This window comes from Peromyscus maniculatus, chromosome 23 (genome assembly GCF_049852395.1).
Source record: "Peromyscus maniculatus bairdii isolate BWxNUB_F1_BW_parent chromosome 23, HU_Pman_BW_mat_3.1, whole genome shotgun sequence".
Taxonomy (NCBI): Eukaryota; Metazoa; Chordata; class Mammalia; order Rodentia; family Cricetidae; genus Peromyscus; species Peromyscus maniculatus.
The window spans coordinates 35,401,931-35,421,745 of NC_134874.1; the positions used below are offsets into that span (position 1 = coordinate 35,401,931).

General features: G+C 42.8%; 1 protein-coding gene, 1 long non-coding RNA gene and 1 pseudogene across 2 annotated transcripts in view; 2 read left to right on the plus strand and 1 right to left on the minus strand.

The window, feature by feature from the left end:
- The first annotated feature begins 3,826 nt into the window (after nt 1–3,826).
- Nucleotides 3,827–19,815, plus strand: part of LOC143270628 (serine/threonine-protein kinase PLK1-like) — a 124,624-nt gene continuing 108,635 nt past the window's right edge. The window contains 5 exon segments of the mRNA XM_076561288.1: nt 3,827–3,864; nt 5,907–6,079; nt 12,361–12,551; nt 13,689–13,821; nt 13,824–13,912. Of these exon segments, the coding sequence (XP_076417403.1) occupies nt 3,827–3,864; nt 5,907–6,079; nt 12,361–12,551; nt 13,689–13,821; nt 13,824–13,912 (624 nt within the window).
- Nucleotides 14,083–19,815, minus strand: part of LOC143270608 (uncharacterized) — a 29,498-nt gene continuing 23,765 nt past the window's right edge. Inside the window, exon 2 of the long non-coding RNA XR_013047821.1 lies at nt 14,083–14,494. This is a non-coding gene — a long non-coding RNA (uncharacterized LOC143270608). The remainder of the gene's footprint in view (nt 14,495–19,815) is intronic.
- LOC143270629 (serine/threonine-protein kinase PLK1-like) lies at nt 17,195–19,411 on the plus strand (annotated as a pseudogene).

Below are 19,815 nucleotides of genomic sequence, written 5' to 3' on the forward strand. Positions count from 1 at the left end.
CTATGTTACAATGGAATGCCATCCAAACATATATGTGGACAGGACTCATTTTACTCGATGGTTGAAAACTAGGACAGAAAGTTTAAGGGATACAGACAGGTGTTAGAGCTAAGGTAACTGAGGGGAAGGGACTGAGTGCAAATCTCAAAAGAAATAATAACAAGAAATAAGTTGTTCCGTGATCTTGGGTCAAACCTGGTGATTTAAAGCTGTAGGAAGTTTATGACAAAGCTCCTGGATTGACAAAGAGTTGTATTATACTAAACAGAAAACTTAAGCTGTGCACAGTGATAATATTTGGGGTCCCTTCAGTTTAAAGAGCACCCATAGAAGAGTATAAATGAGAATATGACAATTCCTTTGGAATGTATTTGACTGAAAATGCTGATGAGATGCATCCCTCCTAGAGAGTGATCAAATACAGACATATTCCCATGGATTATCACAAAGAGACTACTGTAACTATAACCCAAGGCATCAGGGTACAGTTTAAGATGGTGGCAGGGCATACTAGAATTTTAAAAATGGTTCTGTGTTGCAGGAAGTAAAGAGTTGCAAACTTGAGGGGCCCAAGGAAGTGTGCGTCAAGGTTTCAGACTTAACTGACCAGGGTTGTAAGGCATGCCCAGAGTCCTGTGAGGAGGGAGGGCCTCAGAGGCTATTGCATCTGGGACGTCTTTTGCTGAGGAAAGTCATATGCATGGTGTGGAGTTGAACCCACATTGTGTGTTATAGAGCAAGCAGACCTGATGTTAAGGGATGGTGCATTGTGGATCATATCATCTCAATACTACGCTTGGATGTTGGGTGTGTGTCTGAAATTGGGGATATTTTTACTTATGGCTGCTGTTCTTTCTCTAATTCAGTTGATTGTGATACTGAGGTTCTGGTTATACGAGGAGATTGTAGGATTTTGAAGAGTTTGGGCCTCTATGGTGAAAGTAGGTCATTATTCACAGACTTTTGAGGGTTCTACCTACCTCAGGTTCTGGCCTCCAGTTCAGGTTCCTTGTACTCTACTCTGTAAAGAGTTGATACACTCAAATCTCACCACCTGCAGCTCTCCTGAATCCTACTATGTCTGCTCTTAATATTGATGATATCTCTTAAAAACAAGGACGCAAAATAAGCCTATCTGCCATTACATTTTTTCATTTCAGGTAATTTTTCTCACAGGGAACAGAGAAGTAAATTATGAAAATGATGAGCAACTATTTGTCCAGAAGTCAATATCTATAAGTCCTTCTATATATGAGCTGATATGTATTTTTGGATTCTGTTAGAATATTGGAATACTAAAACTGGAGAGGTGTGTTTTAAAGAAGTTTTAGGTTAAATTGTGGGGTCTGAGTGTGTAAATGTCTTTGTTGTATCTTATGTCTCTCTCCACAGTACTTGTCCTTGTTACTATAAGAATTAAATTGAACATTGCTTATTTTAATAAATTTTGATCTAGAGTCAAAGCTATCTTTTGGGAGGTAATCTGTCCAGGTTTGTTTTCCACCATCAAGTATTTATTACATTTTAAAGAAAGAGCATGAGTTCTGAAGACTAGATAGTTATAGCAATAGTTTTCCATGCTAGCAAATGCAGAAAAGAAGCTCTCAAAAGAGGTGTAAAGTGCACAAGTCTGAAAGACATCAAAAGACAGTTTTCGGTTGGTAATACAAGTTAGGGTAGGAAATGAATTAGATACAACATTTTGGACTCACTAAAATAGGATAAATAATGGAGCTCTTTGTCTGAATTTGTCAAATGTTAATGGACTGGACATTGTTAATGTAATACTTGACTGTATGTATTGTATATACTTATTGTATATAGTTTTTCTTATATTAGCTATAACCTCCTCTTATTATTTTAGACAAAAATGTGGAAATGTGGTGATATATTGTGCACCCTAATAAAATTTACCTGAAGATCAGAGAACAGAACAAGCCACTAGATTAAACATAAATGCCAGACAGTGGAGGCACATACCTTTAATCCTAGCACTCCTAAGGCAGAGATCATCTGGATGTCTGTGAGTTCAAAGCCACCCTGGACTACATAAGATTGACTCAATCTAGGAGATAAACAGAGTCAAAGAGTGGTGGCCTTTTTGGTTGAGGAAGCTCATTCAACCTGAATCCTATCAGCTGAAGACTTTTCATGCTGAGGAGTCCTAGAGGTAAGACCTGGCAGTGGCTTGTTCCTTTGTCTCTCTGATCTTCTGACAAAGTTAATGTGGTACACAATATATCGTGAACAAGCTCATTTTAAAGAATTTCCACCTGTGCAGTGGTGGCTGAGTGCCTTTAATGCCAGCACTCAGGAGGCAGAAGCAGGTGGATCCCAGTGAGTTTGAGACCAGCCTGGTCTACAAAGCAAGTACTAGGACAGCTAGGGCTGTTACACATGGAAACCCTGTCTCAAAAAACAAAACCAAAGACAAAGACAATTTCCCTTCCTCTTATGACCAATTTTTTGTTACTTCAGATGCTTTAAAAAGAAAAATCCAACTTTTTCAGTTAATCAAGGCAGAAACTTAAACCTGCTTAGGAAATGATAGGAAAAATTTGTTTCTCCCATGAGGTCTCACAAGATACACAAAGGACACTGAAGGGCAGGCCCTATGTACAGCAGTAGATGTCAACACAAAATGAACTCAGCGGGGAATGATGACTTTTTCTATTTGTTTGTTTCCTATTCTGGATTATTTTTATTCACTTATTTATTTTGCATGTCTGTGTGTTTTTAATGAGGGCAAGAGAAAAAATGTATTTTGGGGTGAGTAGGAAGGTGCAGGAGATCTGGGAGGAGTGGGGGAAGGAAAACCCTAGTAACAAAATGGTGCATGAAAAAAAATCTATTTTCAATAAACAACAAAATTAAAAAATGAAATCAATGATATCTTGGAAGTTTTGGGGCTCATAATATTCTGTTTTTGCAATATTTGGCTTACACATCATTTGCTTAGATATGATGGTTCCCAATTATATTTTTTTTTTTTTTTGGTTTTTCGAGACAGGGTTTCTCTGCGTAGCTTTGCGCCTTTCCTGGAGCTCACTTGGTAGCCCAGGCTGGCCTCGAACTCACAGAGATCCGCCTGCCTCTGCCTCCCGAGGGCTGGGATTAAAGGCGTGTGCCACCACTGCCCGGCCCCAATTATATTTTTTATATTTTTTATTTTTCCTTTTTATTGATAGAAAATATCTTTTTTCTTGCATGATATATCCTAATTACAGTTTCCCCACTATGTTCTTCTCCATGTTCCTCCCCATCACTCCTCCTGCTCATATCTAACTCCATTCTATCTCTCATTAGAAAACAATCAGGCTTCTAAGGAATATTTATAAAATATAATATAATATAATATAATATAATATAATATAATATAATATAATATAATATAATATAATATAATATAATATAATATAATATAATATAATATAGCAGTATATCAAACAAAAACTAGCACATCAGAATAGTACAAAACTACCACACAAGAGGAAAATTGCCCAAGAGAGCACACAAAAACAGATATAGACACCAAGACCCACTTGTTCACGCTCTCAGGAATCTCATAAAACCACTAAATGAGAAGCCATAATACATACACAAAATACATAAAATACAAAAGAAAAAAATGAGAAGCCTGACAGGGCATTATGACACAAGGATGCTCCAAAGAAACCATTGAGTTTCTTTTCTGTTGGCAATCTAGTGTTAGTTTTGTATCCTATACTTAGAAGGAGCTTTTGTTTCCTTAGTGAGACTCTCTTGGAAAAAATTAGATTTTCCATTTGCAATTGCTTAGCAATTGGAAACAGCTACTGTGTTAGGAATGGAGGAATGTGAACACATCCACTTGTGCCCCATCAGGTACAGACCAGTGCAGGCCCTGTGCATGTTGCCACAGTCTCTGTGAGATCACTTGTGTACCTATCTTGTTGATGTAGAGGGCCTTGTTCTTCTAGTGTCCTCTAGTCCTTCTCCCTCCAACACTCTTTCTGCCTCATCTACCACAGTGATCCCTACATCCTGAGGGGAGGGATTAGAGGGAGACATAACATTCAGGGCTGAGAGTTCCCAGGTCTATCATTCTCAGCATAATGTTCAACTGTGGGTCTCTCTATTTGCTCTCATCTGCTGCAGGAGGAAGCTTCTCTGACAATGGTTGAGGAAGGCACTGATCTATTCCAGAATGTCATTAGGAGTCATCTTATTGCTATGGCCTTTTAATAGAACAGTGGCATTTGGTTTTACCCTCCTCCCTTGTTCCGTTTACTTTCAGGTGTTTGGCACACACACAAAAGTGTCAGGTGTGTTTTCCATAGAGTGGACTTAAGTCAAATCAGATGTTGACTGGTTACTCCCTCAAAATCTATGCCACAGTTGCACTAGCTTATATTGCAGGCAAGGCACGTGTGTGTGTGTGTGTGTGTGTGTGTGTGTGTGTGTGTGTGTGTGTGCCTACCTTTCCATGTGTTCTACAAACTTTAACTAGTTTAGTTGTTGTTTGTTTTATTTTGTTCTGGTTGGGTGTTTTTCCTGTTTGTTTCCTAAAGAAAGAGGAAAAAGGGGTCAGGGAGTTGGTTGGTTGGCTTTAAGGAGGATCTGGGAGGAGATGAGGGAAGGCAAACCATGATAACAACTTATCGTATGAGAAAATGTATTTATAAAAGTCACCCTGATGAACCCATTCACAAAGATAGACTCTGGCTTGTTTTCAGTTTACCTGTAGTGATTGACATAAGTTATCTTCTACCTTATTCTTGAAAGTTTACAGCTTGTAAACTACAAAAAACTTGACAAACGACAAGATACAAGGCAGACAACACATATTGTCTTACATTTTATGCAAATGTACACTGCACATGAAATAAGAAGAATCAGAAATGTTGTTCCCAAAGAATTACATATCTCTTAAGCAATACTGATAAAATATGGAGAAATGAGTACTCATAAATACGCAGGAGTTACACAATAAAGAAAATAGAGTCATTTATCAAAATTGAAAAATTGTGAGTGAGTGAGTGAGTATAAAAGCCATTTTGATATCTATAGTCAAAGATAGACATGAGCACAGATTCTACAGAACTGGTCACAGCAGGACATTTCACAGTCTTTACAGATTTAACAGAAGCTTCATGTAATTGTGTAAATATCTTATTAACTGACATCTGACTTTGGGTTTTAATTAAGGAATGAATTGGTCTATTCTATTCTAGTATGCAGCTAATTATGCAGTTTTTTAGCAGAGTAATTCCTTTATGTCAAAATCATATTTATTTTAAAAAATGTGCCTTTCTTCATAGCAAAAGAATACATGAAATGTAAGCACGATGATTCCAGGAAACATACCAAGGTCATGAAAAACACCTGGATACATATGAAAACATTTGATGCTGTAAAGGCAAAGTTATGCAATTTGGAAGAGGCAAAGAATACATACGCATCCCATTAATATTGTCTTTCATATTGATTGAGAGAGAGAATGGATTTTTATGAAAACAGGCTTCCTAATTTAGAGAACTATTTAAAAACAATAGAAGATGAGAAAATGAAGATCAATTTCATCAGTAAACAGAATCAACAAATATAAAATCTCAAATTGCTATATGAACTCTGACAATTAGATTTGTGCTAAACAGGCTTGAAGACTTCTATGTAATTAAGAAAAACATGGAGTAATCTGTAAGATCCACAGAGGTATGTCAGGAAAGAATAGAAGGCAATAGTGGAGCCCTTGTTGCATATAATAAGTATGTGTCCATGCTCAGAGTAAGCATCTGACTCAATAAATGGAGGAGAGGTGCTCAGCCAAATTCCACAGAGCACAAGTTGGATAATGGTGCAGATGGGAATTATGTAGTTAGGTGCTCTTGATACCATTATTCACCTTATCAGTCTCCCTGCAACAGTTATCTTGAAAGCCAGAACCACAGTAATAGTTTTGGCCAAGACTGTGGACAGAGCCACCATGAACAGAACTACAAATGTGCTCTGCTGCAGGATACAGGTGGCTGTGTTAGGACGGCCAATGAAGAGCAATGGACAGAGAAAACAGAAGATCAGAGTGATGATCAGGATGTAAGTGAGAACCTGATAGTTGGCCTTGACAATGAGAGTGTGGTGGTACTTCACAAAAACACTAGAATATCAGCTGTTAGTGTAGAGAAGCCCAGGACCAAGTAGGTGAGTGCCTTTCCCAAAGGGTCTTCATGTTACTGCTTTCTGGAGGCAGTGGTTCTGCTCTGTGTTTGCATAATGACTTTCTGGACATGTCACACAATGATCCATATCTACTAGGAACAAAAGTACTTGTGGGTTTCTGCTCAGGTTCCCCTTTTACTTCAAGCCAATTCTCTGCACCAGCTCACTGACATTTGCCCACATTTCCTTTGATTTTTCAGACTCAAGTAAATCATTGCTCAATAGAGAAAATTCCCAAATGCTCTGAATTAACCATTCCAGATTGGTATTCCCCACTACTTTGTTGGAATAAAGTGAACAATCTATCCTTTTCATTGTTATACATTAATATATTTTCAATTCAGTGATAATTTGTATTTACTTATATTGACAAAAATTATTGAAATAAATTACACAAACCTAACATGATCACAGAATTTCCTCTTTCTGCAGCACATTTCCTATTAATAGTTTATTGATCTCATCATTTCTTTATGTTAGAGGGCCTGGGAGACTCATATGGGATTGAATGTGAGTTATATATGTAGGATGCTTCCTATTCCTGATTATATCCTGTAGTATATATGTTGTAACAAAGTTATTTATGATTCATCAGGGATAAATTCTGCAGTCTCAATATGTAATACCACTCTTTCAACATACTGAGAGTTAGTAACTATGTTGAGAGGTTCAGAAAAATCCATTAATACCAACAGAATAGCATATAATTCCAGTTTTTGAACTGAATTATAAGGACTTTGAACCACTTTACTTAAATTGTTTGACATGTAAGTTGCCTTTCCTTGTTTGTTTGCAACTGTATAAAATGTACAAGCTCCAGATATGGGTGTTTCCCAAACAATTCAAGGCAGAATCCAATCAGCACTTCAAGTACTGGCATAAAAACCGACATGTGGACCACTCGAATCAAACTGAAGACCCTACATTAATCTGCACACCTATGAAGATATGATTTTTGACATAGAAGCCAAAACTGTACAATGGAAAAAAGAAAGTATCTTCAACAAGTGATGCTGGCACAACTGGATATCAACATGTAGAAGGCTGCAAATAGATCCATATCTGTCAACATGCACAAAACTTAAGTCCAAGTGGATCATAGACCTCAACATAAATGCAGCTACTCTGAACCTAATAGTAGAGAAAGTAGGAAGTAGTCTTGAACACATTGGCATAGGGGATCACTTCCTAAATATAACACCAGTAGCAAAGATACTAAGAGGAACAATCAATCAATGGGACCTCTTGAAACTGAAAAGCTTTTGTAGAGCAAAGGATAAGGTCAACAAGGCAAAGTGACAGCCTACAGAATGGGAAAAGGTCTTCACCAACCCCACATCTGACAGAGGACTGATATCCAAAACATATAAAGAACTCAAGAAATTAGACATCAAAATGCCTAACAGTCCAATTAAGAAAGGGGCTATTGAACTAAACAGAGAATTCTCAAACTAAACAGAGGAAGCTCAAATGGCTGAAAGACATCTAAGGAATTGCTCAACACCCCTAGTCATCAGGGAAATGAAAATCAAAATGACTCTGAGATACCATCTCACACCTGTCAGAATGGCTAAGATCAAAAACACTGAAGACACTTTATGCTGGAGAGGATATGGAGCTAGGGGAACTCTACTCCACTGCTGGTGGGAATGCAAGCTTGTAAAACCACTTTGGAAGTCAATATGGCCCTTTCTTAGAAAATTGGAAACAATCTCCCCCAAGACCCAGCTATACCACTCTTGGGCATATACCCAAGGAATGCTCAATCATACCACAAGGGCACTTGCTCAGCTATGGTCATAGCAGCATTGTTTGTAATAGCCAGAACCTGGAAACAGCCTAGATGCCCTTCAAGTGAAGAATGGATAAATAAAATGTGGTAGAAAACAGTACCCCCCCAAAAAAAAACCACACAGGGATCTCCCAATGACAGAGAAATGGATGAGATCTACATGAACAACCTGAACGTGAGGGTGGGGTAATGAAGGGCAAGGGTCGAGGGTAAGAGACCTTAGGGGAGCGGGAGATCTCAGCTGGATCAAGAACAGATAGGGAGAACAAGGAATAAGAGACCATGATAAACGAAGACCACATAAGAATAGGAAGAAGCAAAGTGATAGAGAGATCCACAGGAATCCACAAAGATACCTCCACAATAGACTACTGACAATGGTCAAGAGAAAGCCTGAACTGACCTACTCTGATGACAGGATGGCCAAACACCCTAATTGTCATGCTAGAAACTTCATCCAATGACTGAGGGAACCGGATGCAGAGATCCATGGCCAAGCCCCAGGTGGACCTCCAGAAGTCCAATTGGCAAGAAAGAGGAGGGTTTGTATGAACGAGAATTGTTGAGACCAAGGTTGGAAAAGTACAGGGATATATAGCCAAATGAATGGAAACACATGAACTATGAACCAATAGCTGAGGAGCCTCCAGATGGATCAGGCCCTCTGGATAAGTGAGACAGTTGATTAGCTTAATCTGTTTGGTAGGCATTCAGGCACTGGGACCAGGACATGTCTTCAGTGCATGAGCTGGCTGTTTGGAACCTGGGCCTATGCAGGGACACTTGGCTCAGCCTGGGAGGAGGGGACTGGACCTGCCTCAACTGAATCTACCAGGTTGAACTCAATTCCCAGTGGAGTCTTTGCCCTGGAGTAGATGGTAATGTGGAGTGTGCTGGGGGAAAGACAGGGCAGGAGGGGGGAGAACAATGGAATCCATGGCTAATATGTAAAATTAAATTAAATTATAAAATTAAAAAAAACTAATAAAAATAAAAAGCTTGAAGGGCCAGTCAAGGTGCTGAATACTATTAATCTTTGTATTCGAGAGGCTGAATCAGGGAAATCTCAGTGAGTTCAGAGTCAGGCTGATCTAAACAGTGAATTCCAGGAGACTGGGAGTATATGGTGAAAAAAAAACTGGCAGGTTTTCACCATAAATAAATAAATGTTTGAGGAGACAGGTATGTTTAACCTGACTTAAATTATGCAATGGATACATGCATTGAATATAACACAGTACTACATTAAAAATACAATTTTTACATTTTAAGTATCAGCTAAGAGTATTTTAAAAAAGAAACAGGGGCTGGGAGAGAACCATGTTGGTCAAGTCCTTACCTTGCAAACACAAGGACCTGAGTTTTAGCACCAGAACCCATGTGAAAAGACCCGAGGATGGTGGTGGTGCAAGACTAATCCAGCACTGAAGAGGCAGAGACAAGTGCATCCTGGGATCTCACTGGTCAACCAATCCGGCCTACATGGTGAGTTTTGAGCAGAGAGACTCTGTCTCAGAGTAGGAGGAGCATGGACAGCACCTGAGGAACACTACCAAAGATTCTCTGACTCCCTCATGCATGCATTCATACATACATATGCATGCATACTCACATGGACATGTGCTCCTACACAAGTAAATACACTATCACTAACATATATCCACAAGTAAATAGTTTGATGTTTTAAACCATTAAGTTCTGGAGGGTTTTGTTACATAATAAAATACTATCATGTGAAATTATATCTCATTGAAAGCCACACAAAGAATTAAAAATGGGGACTCTTTGCTCGTCCTCACATACATGCATGTGTGTGTGTGTGTGTGTGTATGTGTTGTATACATATGTATGCATAGTATGCTGGCACACAAACACATGAATGTGCAGGTGTGTGTACCTATGCACATGCATTCAGAGACCAGAGTAGGATGTCACATGCCTGGTCTATCAGGATCCACCTTAGTGCCTTGAGACAGGGTCTGACTAAGTAGAAGTTCACCACTTCTGCTAGGCTGGCTGGCCAGCAAGCTGCCATAATCTGTCTCCACCTCCTCCCCAAACTGTGGTTATAGATACACATGGCCATGCTTCCTACTGGGGTCCAGGAGATCTGACAAGCTCTTCTGAACTCCACAGGTACTTCACACACATGGTGCACAGACATGCAAGCAGGCAAAGTATTCATACACTTAAAAAAATAAAATGAAAAAAAATTTAACTTCCACTTTTTTTGTGCTGAAGATCTAGAATCCTCCTCTCAGAACCCACTACTCTGGCTGGGGATGGCTCAGTGAGTAAAGTCATTGCTTTGTGTATTTGCTTCTTTTTCTCTTGCCATAATAAACACCCTGACCAAAAGCAACCAGTGAGGAAAGGGTTTATTTAAGTTTAAAGTTTAGTCCATCATCAAGGGAAACTGAGGCAGGTACTCAAAGCAAGAGCTTGAGACAGAAACCATGAAGAAATTCTGCCTAGTGGCTTACCTCCTGGTGGCTTCTGCTTAGCTATCTATTTATACATACCAGGCCCACCTGCCTAGGGAATGTACTGCCCACAGTGTGTTTCCCTTTGCCCTGTCAACCAGCAATCTATAAGGACAAGATCAGCCATCACACCTTCCAAGCACAAAGACCCGAGTTACACATTACTTGTGTTGTGGTTCAAATAAAAATGGCTCCCATATGATCATATATTTGAATGCTTAGTCACCAGGGAATGAGTGACACTATTTGAAAGGATTAAAAGAACTAGGAGGTGTGGCCTTTTGGAGGAAGTGTGTCACTGATGGTGGACTTTGAGATTTCAAAAGCCTATGCCAAGCCCAGGGTCTCTCTCTGCCCACTGATCATGATATAGCTCTCAGCTACTGCTCCAGAGCATGCCTGCATGCCTCCATACTTCCTGCCAGGATAATGAACTAAACCTCTGAAACTGTAAACAAACCCCCAATTAAATACTTTCTTTTATAAAAGCTGCCTTGGTCATGGTTTCTCTTCACAGCAATAGAATAGTGACTAAGACAGAAACTGGTGCCAGGGACCGGTGTATTGCTGTGACAAGCCTGACCATGATGTTTGATGGATGAATATGGAAGACTTTGGGACTTTGGACTAGAAAAATGGTTGGATACTATAGGTGGGGCTTAATGGGTCATCCTAGTGGAAGCATGGAAGACAGTGCTCAGGGTGATTTGAACTATGGAAGCCCAGCTCAAAAAAGTTTCATAGGGTAAGGGTCTATAGACCATTCTTGTGATGTTTGGAAAAGAATGTGGCTTCTTTTTACCCTTGTCCTGAAATCGGTCTGAAGCTGAACTGAAGACTTTTGAATTAACGGCCTTGGCAGAGGAGATTTCAAGTCAGTCTGAATTGCTTTTTAAGAGTGTGTTTGGTGGTTATTAGTGGCCAGTCTTAAGAAGATGTGCAGGAGCAAGATGAGCAAGGAAAAATAAAACATATAGTTTGAAGAGATAAGGAACACCAAGAAATGTAATGTTGGAGCCAAGTCCAGTATTCAAGGAGAAAAAAGTTTAATGAAAAGCCTGCTGAGAAATGGAATAAGGGGAGTGGTGACCTCATGACAAGACCCCACCAGGCTAAGCTACCACACTAATTTTGTATTGAATACAGTCAACTGTATGTTGACTTTGCAATTGGCACATTATCTTGTTTCACTGTATAGGTGTGCAAATTTAAAAGTCTGAATTTAAAATCACCAGTGCCACAGTACAAACCTGCTTCTAAATAAAGTGACATAGTTAAGCAGAGGATGAGAACCAGAGATTTCAGAGGCAACACTAAAGATGGCTAAGGGAGGAATCTGGAGAGGATGGAAGAGGGAGGAGCCATGGAGAGAGGGATGCACAGTAGGTCTAGTTTAAGTGCTGCATATTTCAAGTTCTCCTAGAGTCCCTTTCACATGTCTGTCCTATTTAAAGTGATGAGCTCCTTACACCAGGAGACACAGGGTGGCGACTTGCAGGTGTGGCCTGAGACAGCAGAAGTAGGAGCTCTGCAGGAAGTCCAGATGGCAGTGTGCCCACTTCCCCAGCATGAAGGGTCTGTGTCCAGTACAGGAGGAGGTAAGCCAGCTACCACGGGTATCTCTCCAGGAAACCCTACTTAACAAGGAAATATAATCTAAGACTGGTGTTTCCCAGCATCCTCCTCAGAGGCCAAAGCTGGAAAGCCGGCTTGAGCACCAACCAACCTCCAGAAAACCAGGGTCCAGGGAGATGCCGTTCCCAGTGTCCCAGTGGCTGCCCCACTGTTGAGATTCCAGAGGTCTTATTGGACCCACTCAGCAGGCACCAGTATGTAAGGGCTGCTTTTGGAGTAAAGGAGCCTTTGCCAAATGCTTTGAAATCTCAGACCCAGACACAAAGGAGGTGTTTGCAGGCAAGGTCGTGCCTAAGTCTTTGCTGCTCATGCCCCTCCAGAAGGAGATGTCTGCAGAGATTTCCATTCACCGCAGCCTCACACATCAACAGGTCTTAGGATTCCACAGCGTTTTCGAGGACAGTGACTTTGTGTTTGTGATTTTGGAGCTCTGTCGGGATAGAGTGGGTGTTTCTGCTGCAGGGCTAGGGCACCCACATCGGAAACTTTCTGGCAAAGGGTCATTTTGTAGTGCCCCTTATACAAAGGCTATTTCAGTGAGCAGGCTGCCCACATGAAGCCCTATTTCCCTACCTATCGGGTGTAGGCTGTAGGATTGCTCCTGTTGCTTGGACTTATGTTCCAGAGAATGGATCAGAAAGTTTCTACACTTCTTCCTCCAACTCTTTGCTGCTTACTAAAAGCATGCACAGACCCAAACTATCAACACCTGAGGGCTTGTTAGGACTGTAGAATCTCAGTTCTAAACCTGGGTTTAATTCACTCCCTGGCTGACTTTCAATAAAGCTTTGGAAGCACTGATGAGTACTGATGGGAGAATTAGCTAAGTCTAAAGGCTGATGGTAGGCAGAAGTCCTATCACAGAGGCCTGTGGTGGATAGCAGTGGCCTCTGGGGTCCTTGGGGAGTCCTCTCTTACTGCAGCCCAGAGCTGGGGAATTTCTGCAGTAGTCTTAACTTTTGTAAGGCTGAGGCAGGGGGATCACAAGTCCCAGGCTAGCCTCAGCAACATAGTGAGATCCTGTCTCAATTCAAACTATATAGGGGGAGAGAGTCTTTTAGGAGTTTTTGTGAGGGCCAAATGAATTAATATACAAGACTGCATTCCTGGGACATAAGAAACCTAGAGTTAATGCTCTGACTGACAGGCCTGTTCTAGGTTTTATCCCATACACCAGGTGTCCCACCTGGTGGGGCCCCAGGTGTGGTGCTCCTCCCCCATTCTACAGATATGCCTGGGTGGGCCCAGGAAGCCCAGGCTATTTGTCAGAGCTGGAACCCTTGGGGTGGAAGTAGGATTTAAACACAGGTCTGGGGACCTGGAGGCCCCTGTGGTGGTAAATAACTAAATGTGTTTTGCAAGGGCAAGCTGGGGAAATCGTCCCCAGTTAATATTGAGTGCCAAGTGGCAGGAAAGGATTCTTCTCACCAGCAGGGTGACATTTGTCCTTGCTAGAGCTGAGGGTGGAGGACCTGGTGGAACTTATGGCCACTGAGCTATGGTATATTTGAGACAGGAGCAGCCGCATGTCAGGTGGGATTCCTAACTCATCTCACTTAGGCTCTGCCTCTCCCCTCCAGCACATCAATCCCGTGACTGCCTCCCTCATCCAAAAGATGCTTCAGACAGAACCCAGTGCCTGCCCCACCATTCACGAGTTGCTCAGTGACCAGTTCTTCACTTTTGGCTATATCCCTGTGTGTCTCCCCATCACCTCCTCACCATCACACCAAGGTTTTCAGTAGCTCCCAGCAGCCTGGACCCAAGCAGGTCCTCGAGAAAGATGAAGCTTGGTCTTGGTAGGGTAGACTCCAGAGAGCCCCAATTTTCTGGGTACATGCCCCTTACTCTGCCCCCAGAGTTGGGTCCTATCCTTGAGGTCTAGTCCTGGGCTCTTCTGACCTTTGGCCTTCCAGGAAAAACAGACTGAATCAACCAATTGCACCAGATAAGGAGAAAATGGACTGAACACCATGCCCAGGAAATTCTTTTTTATTAGATTTAGAAGTCCCTATCATCTCTCTTGCATGTTCTGTTGAGAACACTGGAACTTGTCAGGTATAGACATGGAGTACAACACGGCACCCGTCCTCAGTTCTCACTCCCAGCCACCATTGTTCACTCTGTACCTTCACCCCTTTGAGGGCTTGTGTTTTGTCTCTCAGGAGAAGGTCTCACATTGTCACCAGGCTGCTCTGGAGTCAGTTCTCCTGCCTAGGACTCTGGATTACAGGTTTGTCAGCACATCTCACTTTTGAAATGGCACTACAGCCAACTCCAGCAGTCTGCCATTTTACACTTGAACTAAAGTACATCTGTGAGTTCGAGGCCCGCCTGGTCTACAGAGCGAGTACCAGGACAGCCAGAGCTGTTAGAGAAACCCTGTCTGAAAAAGAAAACAAAGGATTAAATAGAAGAATGAACAGGAAGCTTCTGACCATCTTTTCCTGGTTTGTTTACATTTCTTTTGATGTTTTCATCATTAGTCCTCTATATGTTTCTCTTTCTTAACCGATTGAGAGTGAGCGTTCTTCTGCTGCTAATGCTTCTGTGTATACTTCTGGAAAAAACACATGACAGACACCAGCACAACCTTTAGGACGCTCAGCATTAATCTAATCCCATAAATCTTCCCAATTTTTTTTCTGTTTTTCTTTTCTTTTCGTTTCTTTTTTTTTTTTTTTTGAGACAAGATCTTACTTGTAGCTCAAGCTGGCCTCCAACACACAGAGATCCACCTGCTTCTGTCTTCCAAGTGCTGGGATCAAAGATGTGTGCCACCTCACCTGGTAGTATTCTTTTGTTTTGTTTTTTAACTCACTCCTTCCTTCCTTCCTTCCTTCCTTCCTTCCTTCCTTCCTTCCTTCCTTCCTTCCTTCCTTCCTCCCTCCCTCCCTCCCTCCCTTCCTTCCTTCCTTCCTTCCTTCCTTCCTTTTTATTGAAACAGACTATAAAGGCAAGAGTGGCCTCAGGTTTGAAATCTCTGGCCTCACTGCTCCTTCTCCCCCCAGGTGCCGGGGTTATAGGAGTGTGCCACTGTTTTTAGAATTACTATTTTTTTCTTGCAGTTTTATTTGACCTTAATATATTTCATTAAGGGTTGTAGTCTTTGAGAAGTAGCTTGAAGGACTTTGTTTCTCTGTGTGGATATACTTCCAATTTAATATAAAATTCTCAGTTCATCTGTTTCAATTAGATTTACATTTTTAGGGAAATGACTTGCAATGATTTAGTTTTGGTTTTGGTGCTTTGAGACAGTCTCATGTTGTTCAGGCTAGCCTTGAACTCTCAAATGCTGGGGTTACAAATGTGTGCCTCACTCCTGACTCAATGACTTGGTTTATTTTGAAATTATTTTAGGGCTATACAAAAATATTATAAACAAAATAGGGCTGACTTCCCATGTACCCTTCCCCAGCTTCCTCCCCCAGCTTCCTCCACTTCAGCACATCTCTACCATGGAATAATTACCAAAACAAAAACGTTAACCACCAAATAATCCTGTCAACAAATTCCAGTCCTCCTGTCAATCAGATTCCCCATTAACATCACCTTGTTCTGAATCAGGATGCAAGGCAGTACTGCACATGGCATTTAGAGACCTCAGCTTCTTAGTTTCTTCCAGCCTGTGACAGTCTCTGGGTTTTTCCTTGTGTCTTGTGACCTTGACATGCTCAGAGGTTGCTGAGGAGTGTGTTTCCTGTTGGATTTGTTGCTTCCTCATGATTTAGGGAAGATTCTACAATCTGAGCAGGAATGCTGCAGAGGGGATGTGCTCTTTTCAGTGTGTCAGGGAGACAAGGCTGTCTCTGCTACAGATACTGTTTCTTCCGTAATTGTCAAGTATATTACAGGAAGTTGTTTGAAAAACTATTGGCCATCAATTTTGGCACCCACATGTGGGTCTTGGTATAGTAATTATTACTGTAATTTTTATTTTTCCCTTTTAATTTTTGAGACAGTGTCTCATGTGGCCCAGTCTGCTTAGAATTCCCAGTAGCCAAGGATGACTTTGAACTTCTGTTCCTTCTTCCTCTATCTCCCGAGTGCTAGGATTACAGATGTGGGCCACCATGGCCAGTTTATAAGGATCTGAGAATCTTAATTCAGGGCTTCACACTATACAAGATCTCTATTAACTGAACTATTGCTGAGCCCCCTTTTCTGTGACCCTTTCCTGTAGTGCTGGACTTGTGGATTCCTATCCTATGGGAGGTATTAAAATACCGCTAATTTAAGGATTCTTTGTTTTTAGTAAGTAGCAATAAATGAAGATGTATTATAGACATTTTCCAGATTATCCAAATGTAGAAAATTGTATCATGTGTTATGTGATCCTGGGGTAGTCCTCCTCCATTTCCAATAGTTATATTTGGACAGGTTTGATTTTACATATTCTAAACACTCATTTTGTTTTTCCTATAAATGGGTATTTTGCATGCATATATGAATGTGCACCACATGAATGCCCGGAGACGACAGAGGCCAGAAGATTGTCTTAGATTCCTTGGAACTAGAGTTACAGGTGGTTGTGAGCCTCCATGAGAATGCTGGGGACCAAAGCCAGGGTCTGGACAAGAATAGCCAGGGTCTTGACAAGAATAGCCAGAGTTTTTAGTGGCTGAGCCATCTCTCCAGCCCCTTTTTAGCTAGTTTTAAATTTTTATTTCACACTTAAATTCTTAGTGCAGCATGGTGGGATTTTTGTTGCTGTTGTTTTTAATTGAAACTTTAGGGAATGTCCTGTTTCATGGGAGAACTGACACATGCTGGTTTTGGGAAGTGAATCGTTCAAGAATAAAGACAGCATCAGTGACCAGCACAGCTCCGGTCACCATAGGCCAACTAATGCTTCAGTGTGGCTTTCATTAGACTGTTATCTGTAGGCACACAAAGCAAAAGGCTTACACTGTGCTTCACCCATCCTCCTGCCTTCCTGGATGCACAAGGTGACCTTCATTCTTTGCTTGAATTTGTGCCTCCAGGCTCCCTCTCTGAGGGACAGCAACAGCTGCTGTCCTGGAAGAGTAGGCTGTTGGAGCAGAGGCCTGAGCACCTGAAGTTTTGTGGCCTCTCAGTAAGCACCATGTACCTGACACACCAACCTGGTCCTGACTCAGTTCCCAACAGCAGTGAGAGCTAATGGGACTGTGGGAAGAGTGCTGGCTGTGGCAGGCAGGCCTGTGCTCCCTCCAGTGGTTTTGTGCTGGCTAATGGCCATGTCACCTTCTTAGGTGTAGAGACACCCTTGCCTGACCATCCCTGGGAAAAGGAGGAGCCAGTGGTTTGGGGGACAAGTGATGCCATCCAGTGCCACCTCGGTGACATGCTGCAGCCGCTGACCAGGGTCAATGCCTCCATGCCCTCAGAGGGAAGGAGGTGCGGCAAGGTGAGTCCTGCAGGGGCTTCCCATCTGGAGAAGGCAGGGTATCTCAGTCAGCAAGCAGCACCCATTTCCTGGAGATCAACATCCAGATGAGTTAACCTGACACCCAAGCCCCTCCTGGTGTGCCTTCTGCCTGTTTCTGCCCCATCTCACTCTGTAGGTGACTGGTAGGTCACCTCTGCACAGCTGCATCTTCTGTCTCCTTTCTGCCCAGGGAATTAATCCCTTGGTCCTCAAGAGACTCAGGTCAGCTCCAGCCTCAGGGCTTTTGTGCCCACTGTCACCACCCTGACCCCCACTGCCAGCACTTCCTAACATGACTTAACTCTCAGTAACATTTCTTCCCAACACATTCATGTATCTGCAGTTGGGACTCGTGTGCACTGAGCTGGTCCTAGCATTGCAGGAACGGTTGGGTCTGCTCAGTTTCTTCACCCCTTTAATCTGGGGCACTAGGCTTTCCACCAGGCCCGATGTTAATGACAGAGCAGCTGAGAGACTTTGATCACTCTTCATCCCTGTGGGTGGTACGTGGGTCCTTCCAGAAGCCTCAGGTTTTCCTATTCATACCTACCACAGTTCCTGGGACACAGTAAAGAGGCCCACTGAACGAATTGGGACTTGATGTCCTGGACTGCAATTTTCCATTTGGGTGTCCGGGTTTGTGCCTTCAGAGCCCTCCCCAGGCTTCATGGGGTGCCCCCCCCAGCTCTGGGGAGGGCTATCTGAGAAGACAGAAGAAGGGGCTGGACTAACCAGTGCTGTTTCTATTCCAGAAGAGGCGGAGGATCCTGCATGTATCCCCATCTTCTGGGTCAGCCAGTGGGTAGACCAATCAATGAAATATGGACTTGGTAGGTGTCTCCAGAATGTGGGATGGGCAGGGGATGGTGTGGCCATGGTAGCTTTTGAGTGAACGACTGAGTGATGTCTGTAATTGTGTGTCTATGTTACTAACTTATGCATGCAAGCACTCTACTACTGAGCTCTTCCCAGCCTTTGTCCACCTCCTCCTGCCTTTCTAAGACAGCCCTCCCCCTGCCATTAGGGTGTCAGCTCTGTGACAACAGTACAGGGGCACTCTTTAATGACTCAGCATGCCTCGTCCTCTACAATGATGGCGACAGCCTCCAGTACATAGACCATGATGGTATGGAGTCTCACCCCACCATGAGCTTCCACCCTGATTCCTTGATGAAGAAGGTGGGAAATGGCTGCTGAGGAGCAGTGTGGCAGGGTATGGGGGCTGCCCCGGGGTCAGGCCCTGATTATGAAATCTCTTTCCCAACTTTCCAACCAGATCACTCTCCTCCAGCATTTCTGAAGTTACATGAGTGAACACCTGCAGAAGGCAGGGGCCAACACCACACCCCGGGAAGGTGTTGAGCTGGCCTGGCTGCCCTACTGAAAAAAATGGCTCCTCACAAGCTGCACCATCGTCCTGCACCTCAGCAACGACACTATACAGATTGGTTTCTTCCAGGTGTGCAGGGGCCTGTACTTGAGGTGGCTGGGTGGGGTGGAAGTGCTGTCCTTTCACCAGGTGGGTGGTCTTCCTCCGCTTTGCCTCAACCTCGGGCACCAGCTAGCTCTTCCCTCCAAGGACACACCAAACTTATCCTGTGCCCCCTGATGGCAGCTGTGTCCTCCATCAACAAGAACCGGGACTTCCACACATACAGCCTGAGCCTTCTGGAGGAATATGGCTGCTGCGAGGAGCTGGGTAGACAGCTATGCTATGCCCACACCATGGTAGACAGGCTGCTGAGCTCAAAGTCTACCTGCAACAGATCGAGGACGACTCCTGGGCCTCTGTCCTTTAGGCTGGTGCCTCTTTACTCTGCAAGCTCTGCCTGGGACTGCATTGCTGGGATTCCGAGAATGCTGTTCAGTGCCCCTGTCCATGGGGCTGGGTAGGGAAGGTGTTGCTGTATAAGTTATTTTTGTATATGTTTGGATATAACCTGAGTTTATAACCTCTTCCCCTGCCCTCAGCCTACTGTATAACTTGTATAGATATATTTCTATTGAATTTGAGACTGTTGTTTTCTTGGCTTTATATTTATTCAATACATGTGCATATCTTTTCTTATCCTGTGTTTTTGTGAGTTTCTTGAACCCAGAGTATTTCTCTGTTCCAACAGCCTCAGGCTGCTAAACTGCTGTCCAATATTTTGATGCTCCCTAGACAACGTTAAAGCACGGGCTTATTAACTCCTTCGTCCACCTTTGGGGCACCTGGTTGTCTCAGCTCTTTGACATCTGGCAGGACCTCCCAGCATCCAAAGCTGGTGACTAGTAGGGCAGGAAGAAGCTCTCAA